Raw genomic sequence first — 19,786 nt, forward strand, 5'->3', positions numbered from 1 at the left:
AGACATCGCTGAACCCTCGCTTCCTCCCCCTCCTTCCTTTCACCTGCACACATCACGCAGAATCACACACCAGTGTCAAGGCAGTTTTACTTATTTAGAGCAGTGGTCACCAACCTCCTCGAACCCAAGATCACCGAGATCTACCACCCTGATATCTTCCAAGAAACCCACTTGGGCTCATATTTATTATTATTTTTTGCAATTTGTGTTAAAGGCTGAATGTACAAGAAATAAATATACACAAAGAAAGGCAGTTATGCAACTTTTTCTATTCAATGCCCAATATTCAAATTAATATCTATTCATATTTACAATGCACAGTATGTAGCTTCTCAGTTCCACATCATATTCTGCAGAGAAGCTGCTACTGCAGCACAATGTTTTGACATATAGGCTTTGATTTGAATATGAACACAAAGTGATTATTGCCTTGTATGAAAGAAGTCCCTAGTACTCAAATAAATACCAGAACTACACAGTATGAAGCCGTGCATCTTCTGCTCTTGCAAGTATTTCACAATCAAAAAAACGTTTTAAACAAGGGAATGGATTCCATAAACAAATACGCTGGAGTGCTTTTATTTTGAAAAGGCATACAGAAAGTGTTGCAACCATTTGTTAGTTCAGTAAAGTTGGAAAGACATTCACAGATTCGGACTTCCCGGATCAATAAGTCTTAAGCGAAACGTTGTTAAAGTAAAAACGCTGCATAATTCCCACCGTAGTGAGGTGGACAACGGCTACAGGCCAGTTTTCATCAATATGAGTCGTCCTCCGTGATGGACACAGAACATGGGTGACTATGTACAGCCTGCTTAGAAACGAGTGCGCAGGGACCGTCTACAAAGTGCAACACCGAGAAGAGATATTACAAAAATATTCAATAACCTCACTTTAATACTGTATATTTTCACAAAAATCCCATCACAGGTCCAGCAAGTACTGCTGACCAAACTCCAGAAGTTTCAAAGTCCTCTTATCATAGATAAACTGATTTTGCTCTAAATTATGCATGTAAGTATTCATAGAAATGTACCTGTAAGCGCTCCTTCTTCCGTGTTTATCGCAGACATGGTCTGACTTCTCCTTGTCGTCCTTGACTCCCTTGTGCCTCAGAACCTGGAAGAGAAATACATGTTGTTTCTCTAGTTTCAGAACCACTGTTATTATCAGACATTCAAATCAGATCAATCAAATTATTAAACTAAGTTTCCAGCATGTAAACGAAAACATACCTGACATGGTGTAACGGGAGAATGTGCAGCTGCTCGTGTCAGCTCTGCTCTTTATACTAGACAAGCAAAACCGAAAGCATTTGATGCACTGGAACAACAAGTATCAAATATCAGTCACACACACACACACACACACAAACACACAGGAACAGGAAGAGAGGGGCGCGGACAGGACGTGGCCGTGTGCGAGGTGCAGTTAAGTGAAGTGAAACACACACACACATACAGTTAAATAAATGATCCTTTTAAGAACATGCCTCAACTCGAACTGTGTGTTATTCTGTGGTTAGGATGTCTGATTGACCCACATCTCCTGAAATGAGTGGTTGATTTATTTTCTCTCAAGGCTCAACAGTAACAGTAAAGGAAATTTTCACAAAACCTTTCCTGTACACGGTTAAATTTGAAGACAGAACGGAAGTATGCAAATTGGTTACTGGTAAAACACTCACAGTCCACACTGACTCCAGATATGCATTCAGTGTAACTCATGATTTTTATGACCTTTGGCAAAACAGAAACTTCTTCTTTCAAACAACAGAATGTCACACTCATATCTGACATGTCACTTCCTCTTTTTCATACACAGACAGTATGTATCACTTCTGAGATGTCCTCCTCTCTCTGCAGTACAGTCCACTGTTACTCCTCCTGAGATCTCCCTATGGAAGACCTCTGGTGCCAGGTTCCGAGCTGGTTTGTCGTATGGTCCTGACAACAAACCCTGTTTGCCAAAACATTTCTTCCCCCATTATGTTAAGTTAGCTCACGGTAAAGATCACACATCAAAAGTGGGCATGTTACCTATGATCACAGAACATTGGTTTACGAAAGGTTTTTCCACCTTAGCTCAAAAACTGTCAGGCATGCGTAATCTGCGGCACACACAATGTTGGCAGGCCAGTGGCTGTAACCAGCCAGGCAGCGCACCCACCACCTGCATGACCTTTTGAACATCTGATGATGGACATCATAGAGCCATCACCATCAGAAGTTAAATCTCACTGCTTAGTGATGGTTGACATGTGGTCAAAATGGGTTGAAGCCTTTCCTGCCTTAAAACAAAGTGCGTTGTGGTCACCAAGCCAGTGGTGGAGCTGTGGAACGAGAGAACGGCTCGCTCAAAAACTAAGCTCGCGGAGTGCTGTGAAGACACAGGTCTCACATGGACAGAGGTCCTGCCTCTGGTGCTGATGTACATGACACTGCATGAAAAGAAGTATTTGTGTCATTAAGTGTCATGGAAATTGTTGGCGCATTTTCCAGTTAACAGCTTTTCACACGAATCTGCAGCCAGCAAAGGAAACTCTCCTGTCTCCTGCAGTTTTCAAGCCTGAGATCTGTTGTGAGGTGACCCCCCTGCTCCTACGCCTAGAGGAGGCTTTCACATGCAAATGACAATGCTCTGTGCTTCACAAATGCAAATCAGGATACTTCCCCTCAGAGCAGATAACACCTTTAGAGGCACCAACTAAACTATCTGGCTGAGTACACCAGGCTTAAAATATATATAAAACATGAAATTGTAAATTGTTCTTAAATAAGTAAGTGTGCTATAATGAATTACATTGTATACCACAACAAAGGTCAATGCTGTCAAATGAAACAATGCACTTTATTTCAAAATTTTATTGTCATGCAAAACAATCCTGAATCTCAACAACTGTACAGAGTGGCATGATTACAGTCACTTTTTCAATTGTGCTGGTTAAATGCACAGAGGATTTGTTAACCACACCTCTACCAGCAAAGAAATGGTGCTGGGTATGATCATCTGTGTCCTGTAAGCTCCAAACTTCTACCGGCTTTCCATAAAATTATCTGTCCTCCCAAAATACTGGCATCATATTCACATGTCAATGGCAAACTAAGCTGTTTTCCATGAATTATAAATGCTACCTTTTCACCACTACTTTCAAAATTGCTACGACACATTCATTGATTTAATGATTTATTTTTTCAGTGTTATATTTAATCCCCCATGGACTGCACAGTGACAAAACACAGCAGCTGCCTGTTTGGCTACAACATACATCTCCACTCAGTTTGATTATTATTGATTTAAATATAAAGAAGACACAATATAGAGCTGAAATTCCTTCATAATTTGAACTTCAATTGTCTTTTTGTTGTTATTAAACTTTCTCAGTATTCCATTAAAACAGTCAACACTTTTATCCAAAGCGACTTACAATAAGTGCATTCAACTATGAGGGTACAAACACATCACAGCGAGAATCATGTATGTAAATTTACTTAACACCAGAAGGAATAAACTGGGCCTCAGTCACATACTCATCCCATATGAAGTAACCGCTGCTTTAATATGACAAGGACAGTTGTGGAGATTTACTGTGAAAACCTCACGTCCCCCGCTTGCGTCATCACCTGATGGGCTCGTCCAATCACAGCCTCGTAAATGCAATGCAGCGTCGAGTGTCCCGCAGACATGAAACCTCCTGCTCGTGTTAAGCTTGTTCTGTCCGAGTGACTCTGTTTTCGGGGTAAATAACTTGCTGAAGTCGACACGACGCTTTTCCCTGGAGGAGAAGATGAGTGCATGTGTAAGCAGAGCCGCTGGCCCGGTGTGGACGAGTCGAGGCGGAGAAGACGGACGCACAGTCCCTGAGTTAAGGTAAGAGCTAAGCTAGGAGACGCCATTGCTAACTGCTAAGCTAACTCGTTCATCTGAAAAGCACGCCAGCAACTTTGGGATAGCGAGAAAGTTGCTAAAATACGAATACAGCATCGAGTGCTCTAGCAGAACTAGTGCATGTGTAAATATGTATGAATTACTTAGATGTAACGGTTTGTTCTCGTTAAGTTTTTTCATCAACGTGACTTTTCTCTATGTTTTCTCAGCCCACCCCCCACACACACACAAACAAAGAGGCGGCCACTGCGCGTGAGGCCGAGACGCTGAAAGTCCGGATTTAAAGTGCAGAAAATTAAGCCATTGAATGTAAGTAACTGTTTATGAATTGTTTTGGTGTTTTTTTGCTGTGGATCTTCCAACGGTGATGCAGCGCGGCTATTTCCGTTTATTAATAATAAAATCATGTTACTCATGTTGTTACTTCACTTTTTGTATATTTTTATTCAGAAATGTTTATCTCAAAATAAATGTTACTTTGTATAAATATTGGTAAAAAGTGAGTAAATAAGAAGTAAACAGTGAGTATATATATACTGGTTTCCCATTTTTTATTGCTCTCCTATGCATGTTGTATTTATTGCGTTTTTATGTTTCTATGTTCATTGTTTGCACCAATAACTAGAGCAAATTCCTTGTATGTGTGAACGTACTTGGCAATAAAATACTTCTGATTCTTCTGATTCTGATTTTCCAGCTGCCTGTCCATGACGTAGTAAGACACACTATGAGCCAGTTTGATCCAACAAGACCTTACATCAGCATTGAGGAGTTCAGGAGTTGTCGGAGAAGAAAGAGGGTAAGGTTATATTCATTAAATAATTTTCCAGTTACATGTAAAGGTGTATGTTGTCATTGAACTGTGCTAATTTTACTGAATGTGTTTACAGCTGATTGAAGCGGGACAGATGACATGGATCCATCCTTCCACAGCCAGGAGCCCACCGACCTGTGTCCCACACTTCATATAAGACTGGAAGCTACACTGATCTCACAGCTACACACAACAGACGTCTACACACTGGAGAAGATTCAGACAGAGTCCCACAAAGAAGTCATGACCCAGAGGTTGCAGAGAAACATTTCAAGCCTCATCTGAGTTTTTGTACAATATTTTTGCTGTATGTAAATAAAGCTTTCACTCCACATATACCTTGTTCACATTTGTTCCCTGTACAATGTGTTCACCTGTAACATCAAGCATCACATGAATGTTTAGTTTTAATTAACTGCAGTGCTTTTGGTAAAGGCTTACTAGTAAATAATAATAAATATTAATATATACATTTTTTTATTAATATTGTGTGGGAGGGGCTTACCCCACGTGTGGAATGCTGTGACCCCACGTGTGCACTGCAATGACCCATAGGGTGACCAATAGCAACACTTCTACCAGCCAATCACGTGTGACTTCGTTTCAAGGGTCTGTGGTTTCCTCCAATGGTGAGTAGAGAGAGGCTCTGGCCAGCGGCCTGACTCCGATTCATATGCTAATTAGATCACACGTCGCGATCGGTCCTTTGTTCTCCATATCCCCCTTAAGGTTCGCAAACGCCGCTTGACTCAGCTTATTGTCACTGGCGAACGCCGAGGTAACTTCATGAAAAGAGGTTCCCTGTGACAATAATACTGCTTTTCGTCTAGTGTTTACCAGGGATACCACAGCAACCTGAGCATCACTACTTCCAGCTTCCATTTCTTGAACAGGGACTTGACTCTGAACTAAAACCAGGCTCCTCCCATCAAATCAAATCAGACTTTATTGTCATCTTGCCAGACATACAACAGCAGTGCAGGCAGAATGAAATGGCGTTTCTCTGGGATCCCTCGATAAGATAAAGAAACTAAAGGAGATAACACGTACAAATACAGAATTAAGAACACACATTGTCACACTCCAGGCAAGTTGTGTGTGTGTGTGTGGGGGGGGGGGGGGCTGTGCTGATTGGATAAATTGGAGATGTGCCTTGGGTGCCCCCGTGGCTGTTTGACCTCAAGTGGCAGGTGAGTGATGCTGCAGAGTTTCCTGTGTGTCCCACCATGTTGCATCAACAGTGGATACAGACTGAATGCAGAAAGCTAACCAACATGATTTTCATGGTATCATACGATCATTTATGATTCAAATATTGTTTATAGCTATTTTCTTTATTTCAAAACTTATTGTTTTATTTCATATGTCCTTTTACATAATATTTCTACTCATTATGCAAAGAACATTTGTGATCAGAAAAAGTCAAAAACAAACTGAGATCAACTGAATCATTTATTGTAGCTTGTAAATTTGTCACATTATCAAATGTCATTCGCTTATTTAGTCGACATCTAAACATGAGCAAAAAGTCCCAAAAATAAGAAATGTAAAAAGGCAATTTGTGCTTCATCATCATTGTCCGTGGTACTGTACTTATCATTTAGAACAGAGTATGTAAATAATGGAAAAAAACATTTTAAATCAGAATAATATGAATCAAAAATAAATCCTTAACAATATGTGAATAACAATATTTCCTTGAGCAAACTTAAACAACTTAAAAAATCAAAGTAATGATATAAAGGGCAGTATATTACAGAATATTTCATCACATGGTCTTAGTGTTTTGTACATCACCATTGTTTTCTTTATAGTCATTACATACATAGAGATAATACATTCATAACTTCATCATCCACATCACCATGCAAATCTGTTTCTCTGCCCTGAACTACGTAAAGTTATATAAAAGATAAGTCATCATATACACAAACATACGGCAACAAAAAGGACAAAAATACAGGTACATAATACACATATCTCGTTTATTTATTTTATCATTGTCATTTCATGCAAACAAGTCGTTCTGCTGGAGGGCGAGTCACTATTGACACTGTAAAAAAAACTACCAAAATATAAATCGTCGAAGAGTCGTAAAGAAAATAAAATGCAGAGAGGTCCAAACTAACATTGTTGTTATTTCTTAATTTTCACTGAAACTAATTGGTTGTTTAGTCACATTAACAAAAAAGATACACAAGAGTAAAACAGCAAACAATAATCTCTTGCCCAGATTCTACTCAAAATAGTAATTTTTCCTGATGCTGAATTAGTCTGAAGACTTGTAGTTCTCTGGATTTGCTTTCAGACCTGCACGGAGGTCCAGACATGTTCCTGAGACTTTCTGGAGAGGCTGTAAGTGAGAACGTAGAGAATGTGAGAACACAGCAGGAAAATGTCCAGAACATTCACAGAAAGTGAGTGGGCATGTTGATGAAGTTTCTAATGTAAGATGTGAAACTAGAAGAAAACAAACCTATAAACAAAGTCTAGACATGATCAAGAGTCTATGTGAAAAAATAGTTGAGTAAAGATAATATTTAATCAAAGTGAATGTGAATCTATTGCTGCATATTAAATTGGACTGAATTACCTGATGTATTCTGTTGTACTTTGTTCACTTCATGTTGAAGGCGTCGCTCAAACCCTTCAGAGCTTCTTCCTTTGTGAGTCCCCTCCAGGCCTCTGGGACATCAGCTGGTTTGGCTTCATATATTTCAGCAAATGTGTCATTGTATTGCACCAGGACGTACTTCCAGTAGTCAGATGCCTCTATGGTGCGGTCTGGAGGAATGATCCAGTCTGGAAAGTACTTCTTGTAGTCCTTGTATGGATGCCACTCCCATTTGGTGTCTGTGTTTCTGAATTCACCATCACTGTGCACGTCAGTTGTACACAGTGAATTAACCAGCCTCCCACTTGACTCACAGGTGACTCTGCCAAGACCTTTTGGCCGATGAATGGCTGCATGATGCATCTTGTGTTCTTTGCCACCGGCCTCACAGGGAGTCTTACAAAATGGACACTGTCGTCCACAACCAAACACTCGCTTGAAAAGCTGATCCTGTGGTTTGATTGGAAGCTTGTTCAGAGTCTCATCGATGTCATCAGAGTTTGAGAACTCCTCTTCCAGTTGGTCCTTCAACTCCTTCATTGAGATCTTGAGACACTTGATGAATGAATGACATGAGCTTTGGATCAGAAACAAGGTGTTTTTTTCAGCCTCCACCGAAACTGAGATGTCTTTGACCAAATGTTTGCGCATGTTACTGATTAGCTTTGTGATGCTTTCCTTGTTATCTGGCAGCGGAGCACCATCCTCTCCTATTGCTGCCTGATCTATCGCTTCTGATATTTTTTTGTAGATGACTTGTAGATTGTTGTTCTTCAGTTTGCACAAAGTCTTGTCCTCTGACATCTTTTCCCGGATGTGCTCAAATATCCAATCCTTAACATATATTTCACAGTTAGCAATGTAACTGACAAAACTCTTGAAGTCTTCCTTTTGCAGCAACTCTTTCTGAATGTTGTACTGGAAGATTGTGCGAGAACTATACTCTGCTGAATGGGAACCTGTGAGAATCTCATCCACAATGTTTACTCCCAGAGATCCACAGATGAACTGTTTCACAGCAGGTTTGATACAAGACTGGACAAAATCTTTTGCTTTGCGATGGCAGGGATCTTGCTTTTGGTATAAATCAAGAAAATCTGACAGGTACTGAGTCTTGTATTTTTCCAGCTGAGTGTGAGGATTATTATCCGACAAGAAACTTTTGTGCATTTTGACAAATTCCCTTGAAGCAACGCCACAAATGTGAAGTTTCAGGTCAATCTCAAACTTTGAATTTGTTTTGTGATGGTTGTAACATTGTTTAAGGGATTCATCAATTTTTTCTAAAACCTCCTTTGTGAAAGAGTCCTGGTAATCTCCATCGGTCTTTACTTTATCATGTACAAACCTTGTACAAGAGTCAATGATTTTGTCCGCAACCTTCTGCAAATTTCCTTTCCTTAGACGTTGAAAATTCTGCCAATAATTGTCTACATGATCATTTCTAGTTTCAAATGGACCTGTTCCCATTTTCTTTAGGTCTGTTACTTTCTGCAAAGCCTCATTGACATTCTGATTACAGAAGTCTTTTGTCAGCTGCTTCAGGACGCATGCTGCAATGTCTCGCTCTTTCAGGCCGGACACGTTTACAGTGGCTTCAGCCCACATCTTTTCAAACTCTTGTGTCAGCTCTTCCTCAGTCAGAGTTGACGCGTTGCAGTCACTCAGAAGCTTCATGACCTTCTTTTCAATCACACCTCTGTATTCTCTCTGAATGTCCTGAACTTTTTTTGAACTTAGTTTTAGTTGAAGGGTGCAATCCAGTTTTGCCAACACAGAATGTTTGATTTCATCTGCAAGGCCTTTGACACGGTTTAAAAAGTCCGCTTTGTTATTGTCAATCAGATTAACTCGTTTGTCTGTCATCTTGTAGTAGTCGTAGAGTTTTCCAGTCATTGTTGTTTGTTGGTCGGTTATTTTGTCTGACACCTCAGATTTTTTTTCTCCAACTAATCTGTTCCAAGTTTCCACCTCAGATTCATTGTCAGCATTCAAGATTTCGACCTCTGCTTGTGTTTGCCAGATCAGAATCTCTTTTCTGAACTCCCATTCCCACTGATTGAACTCTTTGCACAAGTTGTCATAGGCTTGAGCCACAAGAGTGTTTTTGAAACTGAAGATGAAGTTCTCATATTTCACTGCCCGCCAGAGACTCTTCATCCATTCCACAAACTCTGGGATCTGCGTCACTTCATTGCACGGATCCTTCTTCACTGTTTGCAAAAGGTTTTTCTTGAAATGTGCTACAGCTTCACTGTAACCTGTGTTCACTGGTGCCATTGGTGGAGTTCCATGCCAGAGTCCTGGGATGTTCCAGTTGTTCTTGTCGATGTCATAGTCCAGCACATCCGTGAACTCTTTGATAGAAGGTTTCTTTTCCATTTCAGCTGCGATTTGAGTCATTTCATTGAGTTGGTCCAGGAGATGTTTTCTTTCTGTCATGTTCTTGTCATGAGCTGAAACTGATGAAACATTCTGGTGAACAAAATGACAAACTGGCTTTTTTCCAATTTCTTTCATCCTCAAGAATGCATGCACTGCAATTTGCAGGACATCTTTCATTTCTGCTGCGTTTTCCATTGCGATGTTGATGATGGTGGCATCACTCAGGCCAATGACAAAGGTTGCTAGCTGGTTGTCGTGCTCGTAACTGTCCTCTAGTTGTGCCAGATCAGGAGCCTTAAGACCCTCTGTGTCAATGAGGACAATAAAATCACAGTTTAACTCGCTTTTCAAATCCTCTCCAACTTTGAGGAAGAGCATGAAAGCTCCTCTTGTGCATCTGCCGCTGCTGACAGGAAACTGCACACCAAACATGGTGTTGAGGAGCGTTGACTTACCGCTGCTCTGAACACCCAACACAGTCAGTACCAACAGTCTGCTCCTCTGTCCAACCTTCATGTGAAGCTCCATCAGTACGTCTGTCACCCATCTCTCTGGGACGTTGGAGGCATCTCCGTCCAAAAGCTCTAAAGGATATCCATCCAACAGCATTTCAGCTGCCAAACCAGGGAGCTGGGATATTTCATCAGCTGTTGAGCTGCTGGTTGAGAACTCGTAGATCAGTCCCATCTCTCTCATGTAATGCTCTGTTCCTAAAGAGCTCTCCACCAAAGCTTGGTCTAACTCTGCTATGAGTTTGACGTCTTTCTTCTTGCATTGCTCTTTGAATTCGTTACGTAACTTAGAGAGTTTGACTCGTGAATGTTTATCAAACTTCAGTTTCATCCACTTCAGGAAAACATCTCTTTTTTGTTTGTCATTTGTCGATAAGCACTTGATGAACCTCTTCATTCCTTTGGAGACATCAGAATTTTGTTGCTTCTGTCTGATTTGTAATTTTTCTTCCTGTAGTTGACATTTATATTCTTCAAGTCCGGAATCACCAGATGTCTTCAGTCTACACTCTTCCTTTTCTAACTTTGACAACCTCTTCCAGTTCGCTCCTTGCAAACTCAGATTACGTTTTTTATAGTCTGGTATACTTCCCACTCCAACGTCGTCCATGATCTCCTCAGCTGCTTTTCTCTGTGCGTCAGTTTTGCTTTCGTCCACAGACACATCAGGTTCAACAGCTTTTCCAACCATATCTTCAATGCTCATGGGGTCTTTCACATCTAACAGGGATGCCTTGATGACCTCACAAAGTTTCTCTGAGAACTCTGCCACATTAAGCCTCTGGTCTTTGACCTTCACTCTGTTGTGTGGTAAACCTAATTCATCCACCAATCTCTTCACAGACATCATCTCCTCACTGGCCTTCCCTCCCTTTCGATTAACGACTAAGAAGAGTTTGGATTTCACATCTTGAAGAGAAGATAGAATCTTGTGCTCACTTTCTTCAACGCTGTCCAGGAACACAAGGGTAGCTGTTGATATTTGAAAGAGAAAGTTGAATTGTTTGAGTGATTCACAAATGTCCCCTCGCAAATCTGCGAAGGCTACTGGCCCTGGAAAAACATCTAAACTTTCATTACCGCAGGGAAGGTACCAGCAAACCTCAACGAGTCCATCTGCAATTTCTCTTTTGACTGCCCCCCCTTTCACATCTCTGTATATGAAGAGGTTGCAGTTCTGTTGCCCTCTGCTGAGGACATGATTCAAAATCTGGGACTTGGATAAACTGCTGTTCTTCAGCCTCACAAAGGAGAAGAATGGTATATTTGCTTGGACAATGTTGTCTTCAACAAACCCTCTTGATTCAGACAGATCATGTGGACGCCACTCTTTGACGATGTCTCTCAGAGCCCACAGCATCAGGGTACACTGACTCTTGTTGCCGCCGGGCAACAGCAGTGGAAGAGAGAACTGGCACATTGACATCTTGAGGGACATTTCCTGCTGCAGGATGCTGTCAGCGCAATGGAAGAGAGCGACTATGAGGTCGAGGGGGTTAACCTCATCATCTCTAGAGTCATCAGCAGTGTAAAGGTCTTCATTAAAGAGATCATTGTCTTCCTCAATGTTTTCTTTTGGCCTGATTGATGATTGTATTGAGCTCCTGCATTCTGCGTTTATTTTGAACAGTTTTCTGAGGAAACTCCATGGTATTTCCTCCAGCGATAAAACAGCTTTTTCCTCAATACTATTTTTGTTGATCTTAAAGAGAGACCGTAGACTGAGCTTGTTGGGATAAAAGTCCTTCAGTCCAAGTTTGACGAGAAAGTTCAACAGGGCTGTCAAAGAGAAAGAGAACAGACATTTTAGAAATTCATGACTGACACCACCTATTGGTTTGTGTTAATTAGTTTGCAGTGTTACATACTGTAAATCTTTCTTGTCAATAACATTTGGGTGCAAAGACTTCATTCACATGAGCCACCTCTCTCAGGTCTTGTAGAGGAGTTTACATTTACCAAAACAAGGCTGGAGACTCTCTCAGAGTCCAGAGACAAATATATACGGGCTGTTGGACCATCATTGACAACAGGACGGAAATGGAAACCAAAAGAAGCAACACAACAGGTAAAGGCAGCACTCTAGCACACTGACATTGTGGGTCACGTTAAACAGGGAAGAGGAGGTTTGGGCCGAGGTCAGAGTAGTCCCCTGTGGAACAAGGCAACTCTGAGTGGAGACGATCGGTAGTCCTGGAAATCTGGCATCAGGAAGAGGAAGCAAGATGTGTGAAGGCCGTCACTCAAGCAAGACAGGGGCAGTGGAGGAAATGGAAAATCATAGAGAAAAGACAGATCAGCTGGAAGGACCTGTGGGGATCGGAAGCTAGCAGGATTAGCTTCCTGCTTAGAGGAACCTATGACGTCTCTCCCTCACCCAAAAACCTACAGCAGTGGCTGAACGAAGATCCATCCTGCCCACAATGCTACCCTAGTCCTTAGTGGTTGTAATATAAGTCTCTCCCAAGGTAGGTGTACGTGGAGACACAACCAGGTACTCACATGCATTGCAGCAACAATAGACACAAAGAGAATTGCTACCAACGCCGTGATATCAGAAACATCAAACGCAGTTCAAAGGAAACATTTTGGGGGCCAGCGGCTTCTAGTTCAATCACATATTGTAACTACCACCGTAAGAAAGGACCTGATACACTGGTCCAACAACCTGCACGTCGTCTACTTCGTAGAATTAACCCAAGTTTCACACGTCCTCAGCTGGAGGAGAGAATTCAGTATAAATTTGGTAGCTACAGCTTTGTGCCCATTCACGCAACAAGCATACAGATCTCAACATATTGCTTTGTAAGCTCTCTGTGTCCATACACAAACAAAAGTTGAATGAGTTACCTGCAAGCTCTTCACTTTCTGGGTCTCTTGTAGACATGGTCAAAGCCTTCCCTTTATTCCTCTGTGCGTCAAAATCTTGAGTAAAAATAGATATTAACTCGTAAGTTTCACAGAACAATTGTTACTGTATTTCCACAAAGCCAAATATAGATATTCTACAGACTCAAGCAGTCGATTTTTGGATTAGTTTTTGTCCAAGATGTTTGTTGCTAGTCTTAACCATCAAATTAAGTTCAGTACATAATTACACAAATATTTCTTATTGAACTATCTATCGTATTGCGACTTTCGTAATTTTCTAAATGAAGTCCTGTATTGTATGGACGGACCAAGATTCTGTGTGACCTGCACCCAATGAGCCTGTTATGAAAGCCAACCTGCACTGCCCAAAGAGAATTGCCTTAATCTGCGACCTGTACTGAAAAGAGTTTTTGTGGTGACATTGGACTTTATGAAAAGATAGACAACATGTCTCCACTTCCTCCTATTGTGAAAAACTGAGGCCAAAATATCTTGGGTGTGCTATAATTGATTGAAGCTCTGTACTTTTCTACAAAAGTAAGTTGCTGTTCCTGTTTTTCATTTGCTGGAATGTACCGCGAGCTATGGAGTGTAACTCCTGATCATTACCGTGATGAGGGAATTTAGTCTTTATCCTTTTCCTCTGCTTATACATTTATTTAATTATTTATTGAGCTCCATTTGATTAAAAGGCCCAGATCTTTCAAAGTATTCACAGGAACGTACCTGTAAGCGCTCCTTCTTCCGTGTTCATCGCAGACATGATCTGACTTCTCCTTGTCGTCCTTGACTCCCTTGTGCCCCAGATCCTGGAAGAAAAATACATGTTGTTTCTCTAGTTTCAGAACCACTGTTATTATCAGACATTCAAAACAGATCAATCAAATCATTAAGCTAAGTTTCCAGCATGTAAACGAAAACATACCTGACATGGTGTTACAGGAGAGTGTGCGGCTGCTTGTGTCAGCTCTGCTATTTATACTAGACAATCAGAACCGAAAGCATCTGATGCACTGGAACAACAGGTTCTCTCTTGAGGCAGTGCCTTTGCTTGTTATTGGTGGATTGGAATGTGATTATTTTACTGTCCAAGCATCAACTACAAATCCCTCTAGGTGGAGCTGCACTACCTTCACTACTCTTCCCTCTTTCTTCCTTTGAGCATTTAGTTTTTGATCATCACATCCAGTTTAGCATAGATCGCTGAGTGCAGGATACTGACAACCGATCTAGTTTTTGACAACTTTTTAAAGTTCCTCTGGCTTTCGTGTTTGATTGAGTTCCTTATGCTTACGTTTGTGTTTGTCTGAAGCGACAGTGCAATTCTCTCACTCAACCAACAGTTTGTGTGTCTACAAAAGTACAAAATAAAAGAATGTCGTCCAGCCGGTGTAAACAAGGATCACTCCCAACCTTTCTCTTACACAGTCTGCTTTTCATTGTTGACTTATTTATTCATCACTTCCTTAAGCTTACGGGAACTGTTGGCTATCTTGTTGAATAACCGGTTTCCTCACAAGCCTAAAACCAGGTGAGTGCACTCATGACAAGAGGTGAATTGAGTTCATTGGTGTTCTGATGAGGATTCAGTTCTGATTCCCCGTATCAATTAGCACGAGATTTCTGTCTCATTTGATGTTTTATTAAATTGATGTATTAAATTGATGGACACAATGATAGGTAGTGTCATGATTGACAGCTGAGACTGACTCGTGATTGGTCGTGTATGTCCGTGGGAGGGGATCTCTCAGTACTTGTTTGCTTGTGCAGTGATTTCATTTTACATTTGGCATTAGTGTGACACAGTGTACAGTTGACTTTGCTAAAATGATGAAATATTCCTACATTATATTTAAGGCTATAAAAACATTGACTCTATGGTCACTTTAAGGATACATTTTTTAATATATATTCTTCTCATGACCTGAGTTAATATATCATCATCATTACCACTACCAGTAACTAAACTGTATATCAACAATAAATCATGGAACACAATAAATGTAGCACTATTGTCAATGAAAAGAAATAGATGCAGCAAAGCAGGCTCCTTGCTGCGTTCAAAAAAGGATCCATGAGTCCAAGGTGCACTTTGTGACTTTTATTAAAACTTGAACCCCCCCATACCGGTTATTATAAAACAATAACTGGAGCCGAAACAAGCAATTACCAACAATGGATGAATATTAATTTGGTTTCAGACATAATCAAAAACAGAAAATGTTAACAAATATGACAAAATTTCAATTTTTTTCAACCTTCTTGTCTCTTGAATGAAATCAGTCAGAGGCCACAGTGTTCTCTTCTGTTCCACTGATATAAATATACCTTCCATACAAACGTTACACATTGATGTCTATATTAATACTTCAACATCATCCTATAAAGCATCAGTGTCATGATATTTAGTACTAATGTACAGAGCTGTGTAGCAAAACAAATGTTTAATGTAGAAACATGAAGTACTCACAAAATAAACAATATGTCATGGATGACACAAGTTTTTCTAGCTGTTACTTGTTAAACATTACTGTTGAAAAAAGTTAGTCAACATATGAAAGGATGTACGACACATAAAAGTAGTTTTCATTAACATACAAGTAATTCAGATTTATTCACTTTTTATTTTAAAATGTCAGACAAAAAGGAGTTTGTGGTCGTCTCACTCCGTCCAATCCTGAGTAACCATCAGGAACAAGGAGAATTTCCTCTTCTGATCAAGGAGCTGTGACATTTTTTGATTATATTTATTTATTTTAATAAGTATTCATCCCTCTGCTCCTCAAGTTTTAGATTTCTGAATGAAAAATTCTTGTTTCTCTAAATTATTTGTTGAGAAATACTTGTCAAAGTTTTGTGTTGTTCACCTAACGGTCACTGATACAACTCTGCTGCTCTGTTGTGTGTCTGCTGCTGCACAGAGACTGTTGAAGTGATATCCTGAACCCTACAGGATCTATGGGTGCAGGGTATTTTTTATAAAGTTTATTTCTATCAGTCGTTGCACTTGTTGAACAAATTCCTCGTGGAGAATAATCACATCTTAGATTGGGTCTGTGATTGCTATCGACTTTTTCAGCATGTCCGCGGTGGCACAGCGAACTTTGAAGCTTCGCCATGGAACTGTTAAGTTGTTGTAACTTAAAGGATTGTTGTCCAATTTGCCCCTGACATGACATGTTTGATAAGGGTTATCATATTTGACATGTAGTGTTTAGTATGTCTCATAATTAGTAAAGAGAAATAAACAGTAACTCAGGGGTGTACCTGTGGCTTCTGGTCTTGTGTCCGCTGTACATGTGATCTGACTCAGGCCTCATTCATCAAATGAAATACGTCCATAAACAAATCAACTGTTGTTTATCTCAGAAACACAAATCTCTGAAAAAAGTCTGGAGGGCGGCTGGGACTCGAACCCTCCTCCTACCGACACACTGCAGCCAGGGGGAGGAGTGAAGCTGAGGAATGCAGCTCTTCTGGATCCCCCGCCTGACAAGTGATGACGCTCAGTTGTGGGACGTAATTAAATGCATTTAATCTCAGTAGGATTTTGAGTTTTGTGCTGTCATCGTCATGAGAGGAAGTTATTGTTCATCTCCTTTTATCTTTCTTACTGAATCCTCGTTGCACATTTAGATTTTACCTTTCAGTGAAGTAAGTGCAGAGCAAATAACAGAAATCATCTTTTTCTTTCCTTCACTTCTTACATCTTTGTTTTTACTTCCCCTCATGACATTAATCCAAAACTGGAAATACAAAGTTTTCACCTCGGCCCAACAGCTCTAAGAAGCTGCACCACATTAAACACACTCATAGAATCAGGTAATAAATAATAATTTTTAATTTGATGAAAAACATTGAGTATAAAATCTTCAGTTGAGATAGGTCTTCACTCTGCTGTTGGGACATGGTTTTTGTGCAAAAAGCAGGCCTCTCTTTCGGCCTGGATGTGTAGTCAAAACCTGAAAGCACATGTTTCTTTGTCTTGAGAAAGCCACATGGTCTGGAGCGAACTCAATATCCCAGAGTGCAACGTGTTCTCTTTGTCCTGAGAAGGCCAAGAAACTCAGTCTCCCAGGGGGCCACAGGTTTTTTCTGCTCTGGGCATCTTCACACATAGGTGCGAAGTTCTACCAGGGTCAACTCCAATTGGTCACTCTGGTCACCTGACCTGGGTTCACTGGGCTCTATAAAAGACCAAGGCTCCCCCAACTCTCTCTCTTTCTCCAATCCCTCGGAGGGCCGAATGCTGCTCCAGCAGCTCTTTTCTCCAGTGACCACCACCGAGGACAGCAGGCGGCCAGCCGCCTCTCCTGCAACTCCAGAGGAGGGGGGTCCAGGCTGCTTCACTCTTCTCCTCAACTCTTCAACGACAGCAGGCTGTCCAGCCTCTCCTCTCCTGCACCGCCTAGGAGAGGGCCGGGCTGCTCCAGCACATCTCCTCTCCCATCCAACAACCGGGGTAACAAAGGTCGAGCTCCCAGCTCATCTTCTGAAGGAAACCTCCACGCATCTCAAGCTTTCCCAACTCCTTGCAGCGACTCACTGTCCTGTAGGTAGGAACTAAAGATTCAATAAGCAACTGAACTGCACAGCTCAACAGAACCGCGAAAGCAGAGACCACACGAGCCAGAAGACTTCACAGAACTGAGAACTGAACTGCAACTTCATTTTTCCCTTTTCCTTGGATAGGTAACATGCTGGGCTTAATAATGAGACTAGACTAGAAGCAAGACTGTTTATTTGATTCTGTGTGGTGTTTATAAGTTTGATATATGTGGTGATATTGTGTTACAAGTTAAATCAAGGTTAATGTAAGTTGGGCTCTACACAGACCCTGCCAATTTTCTAATTAGCATTTTCACAGACACCACATATCTCTTCACCTACTTAACTACGTCCCCCGACCAGAAGGGGGGGGGGGGTTTGCTATCTTAGAGACCATCTTAAAAGACCACAGGAAGGTGTGACTCTCTTTGTTAGCCACCATTTTGAGAGCCTCTCTCACACACACACACACACACACATCTTTGTTAGTTCGTATTTTGTTTAGTAATTGGTGTTTTTATACTTATTATGTTTATAATAAATGTTTTCTTTTAACCTTGTCCTTTCATTAATGTTGCATAAGTGAAGTTTGCCAACCGTTACACTGTCAAGAACTCTTTAAACCTTAACTGTTCATTATATAATCTTTAATAGTAAATATTGAGATTTCTAATTGAACTAGATCTAAATGAGACTGATCTTAATCAATAATTTGGCTATCTTTTCCCTTCTATGAAGGGTGGTGCCCCGATAGAACTTAAACAAACTAACGTTATGATTTAATATTAATATTTTAAATATGAATGTTTTATATTTTATTTTGATAACCAAATTTATTGAACGCCTAAAGGCACACCAGCTTATGGTATCACTCCTAACCATTATTGCAGAACACTGCACACAAACTATAAAAGTGACAGAATAGAACAGTTTGAGGACTCAGGAATAATTCTGAAGTATCAACACAGGACAAGAAAACACAACATTACAGACACACACCTGTACTATATAATATAATATATTAAAAAAATATATAATAAAAACAAGTCACTCTCCAGGTAGACACTTTTTATCCTTGGCCCAAAGGCGCCCTCCCTTGTACTGTATACACAGTACATATATACAGTATATATATATACAGTAGATATACACTATATATATATACAGTACATATTCTGATCCCACTCAGATAATAAATTGAGGAACAAGCCTCCTGCTCTTCATCATCAACACGACAGAGTCAGAAATGGTTGGAACCAGCCAGTTACAGTAAAGTGTAGCTGAGTGCAGCAACACACAGTTACCAGGGTTACCACAGCAACCTGAGCATCACTACTTCCAGCCTCCATTTCTCTGAACAGGGATTTTACTCAGAACTGAAACCAGGCTCCTCCCACCAAATCCAATCAAATCAGACTTTATTGTCATTTTGCCAGACATACAACAGCAGTGCAGGCAAAATGAAATGGTGTTTCCCTGGGATCCCTCGATAAGATAAAGAAACTAAAGGGTTTCACACGTTCAAATACAGAATTAAGAACACACATCACACTCCAGGCAAGTTTGTGTGTGTGTGTGTGTGTGTGTGTGTGTGTGTGTGTGTGTGTGTGTGTGTGTGTGTGTGTGTGTGTGTGTGTGTGTGTGTGTGTGTGTGTGTGTGTGTGTGTGTGTGTGTGTGTGTGTGTGTGTGTGTGTGTGTGTGTGTGTGTGTGTGTGTGTGTGTGTGTGTGTGTGTGTGTGTGTGTGTGTGTGTGTGTGTGGTTCAGCTGGTTTCCCTTTGGCCTGTGCTGATTGGATACATTGGAGATGTGCCTTGGGTGCCCCCTTGTGGCTGTTTTACCCCAAGTGGCAGGTGAGTGATGTGTTGCTGCAGAGTTTCCTGTGTGTCCCACCATGTTGCATCAACAGTGGATAAGCACTGAATGCAGAACGCTAACCAAAATGGTTTTCATGGTATCGTTTGATAATTTATGAAAAACACATTTGTGATCAGAAAAAACACTCTGATCAACTGACTCATCATTTATTGAAGCTTGTATATTCGTCACATTATCAAAATGTCATTCGCTTATTTAGTCGACATCTAAACATGAGCAGAAAGTCCCAAAAATAAAAACGTACAAAGACAATTTGTGCTTCACCATCATCATCATC

At 40.7% G+C, this 19,786-nt stretch overlaps 1 protein-coding gene across 1 annotated transcript; it reads right to left on the reverse strand.

The window, feature by feature from the left end:
* Nucleotides 1–7,319: 7,319 nt before the first annotated feature.
* On the reverse strand, nt 7,320–13,847 carry LOC132998073 (up-regulator of cell proliferation-like). The gene is made up of 2 exons (XM_061067562.1): nt 13,811–13,847; nt 7,320–11,992 (listed from the first exon to the last, which is right to left on the reverse strand). The coding sequence occupies exons 1-2, from the start codon at nt 13,845–13,847 to the stop codon at nt 7,320–7,322; spliced, it is 4,710 nt and encodes a 1,569-aa protein (XP_060923545.1).
* Nucleotides 13,848–19,786: the final 5,939 nt, after the last annotated feature.

The sequence above is a fragment of the Limanda limanda genome, chromosome 3 (genome assembly GCF_963576545.1).
Source record: "Limanda limanda chromosome 3, fLimLim1.1, whole genome shotgun sequence".
Lineage (NCBI taxonomy): Eukaryota > Metazoa > Chordata > Actinopteri > Pleuronectiformes > Pleuronectidae > Limanda > Limanda limanda.

Excerpts from the sequence above, each read along its gene's own strand:
- LOC132998073 (XM_061067562.1), bottom strand. The coding sequence starts at position 13,847 with ATGTCTGCGATGAACACGGAAGAAGGAGCGCTTACAG. Across the intron at positions 11,993-13,810 it reads GGAAGAAGGAGCGCTTACAG|CCCTGTTGAACTTTCTCGTC; the intron begins GTACGTTCCTGT and ends TCTCTTTGACAG.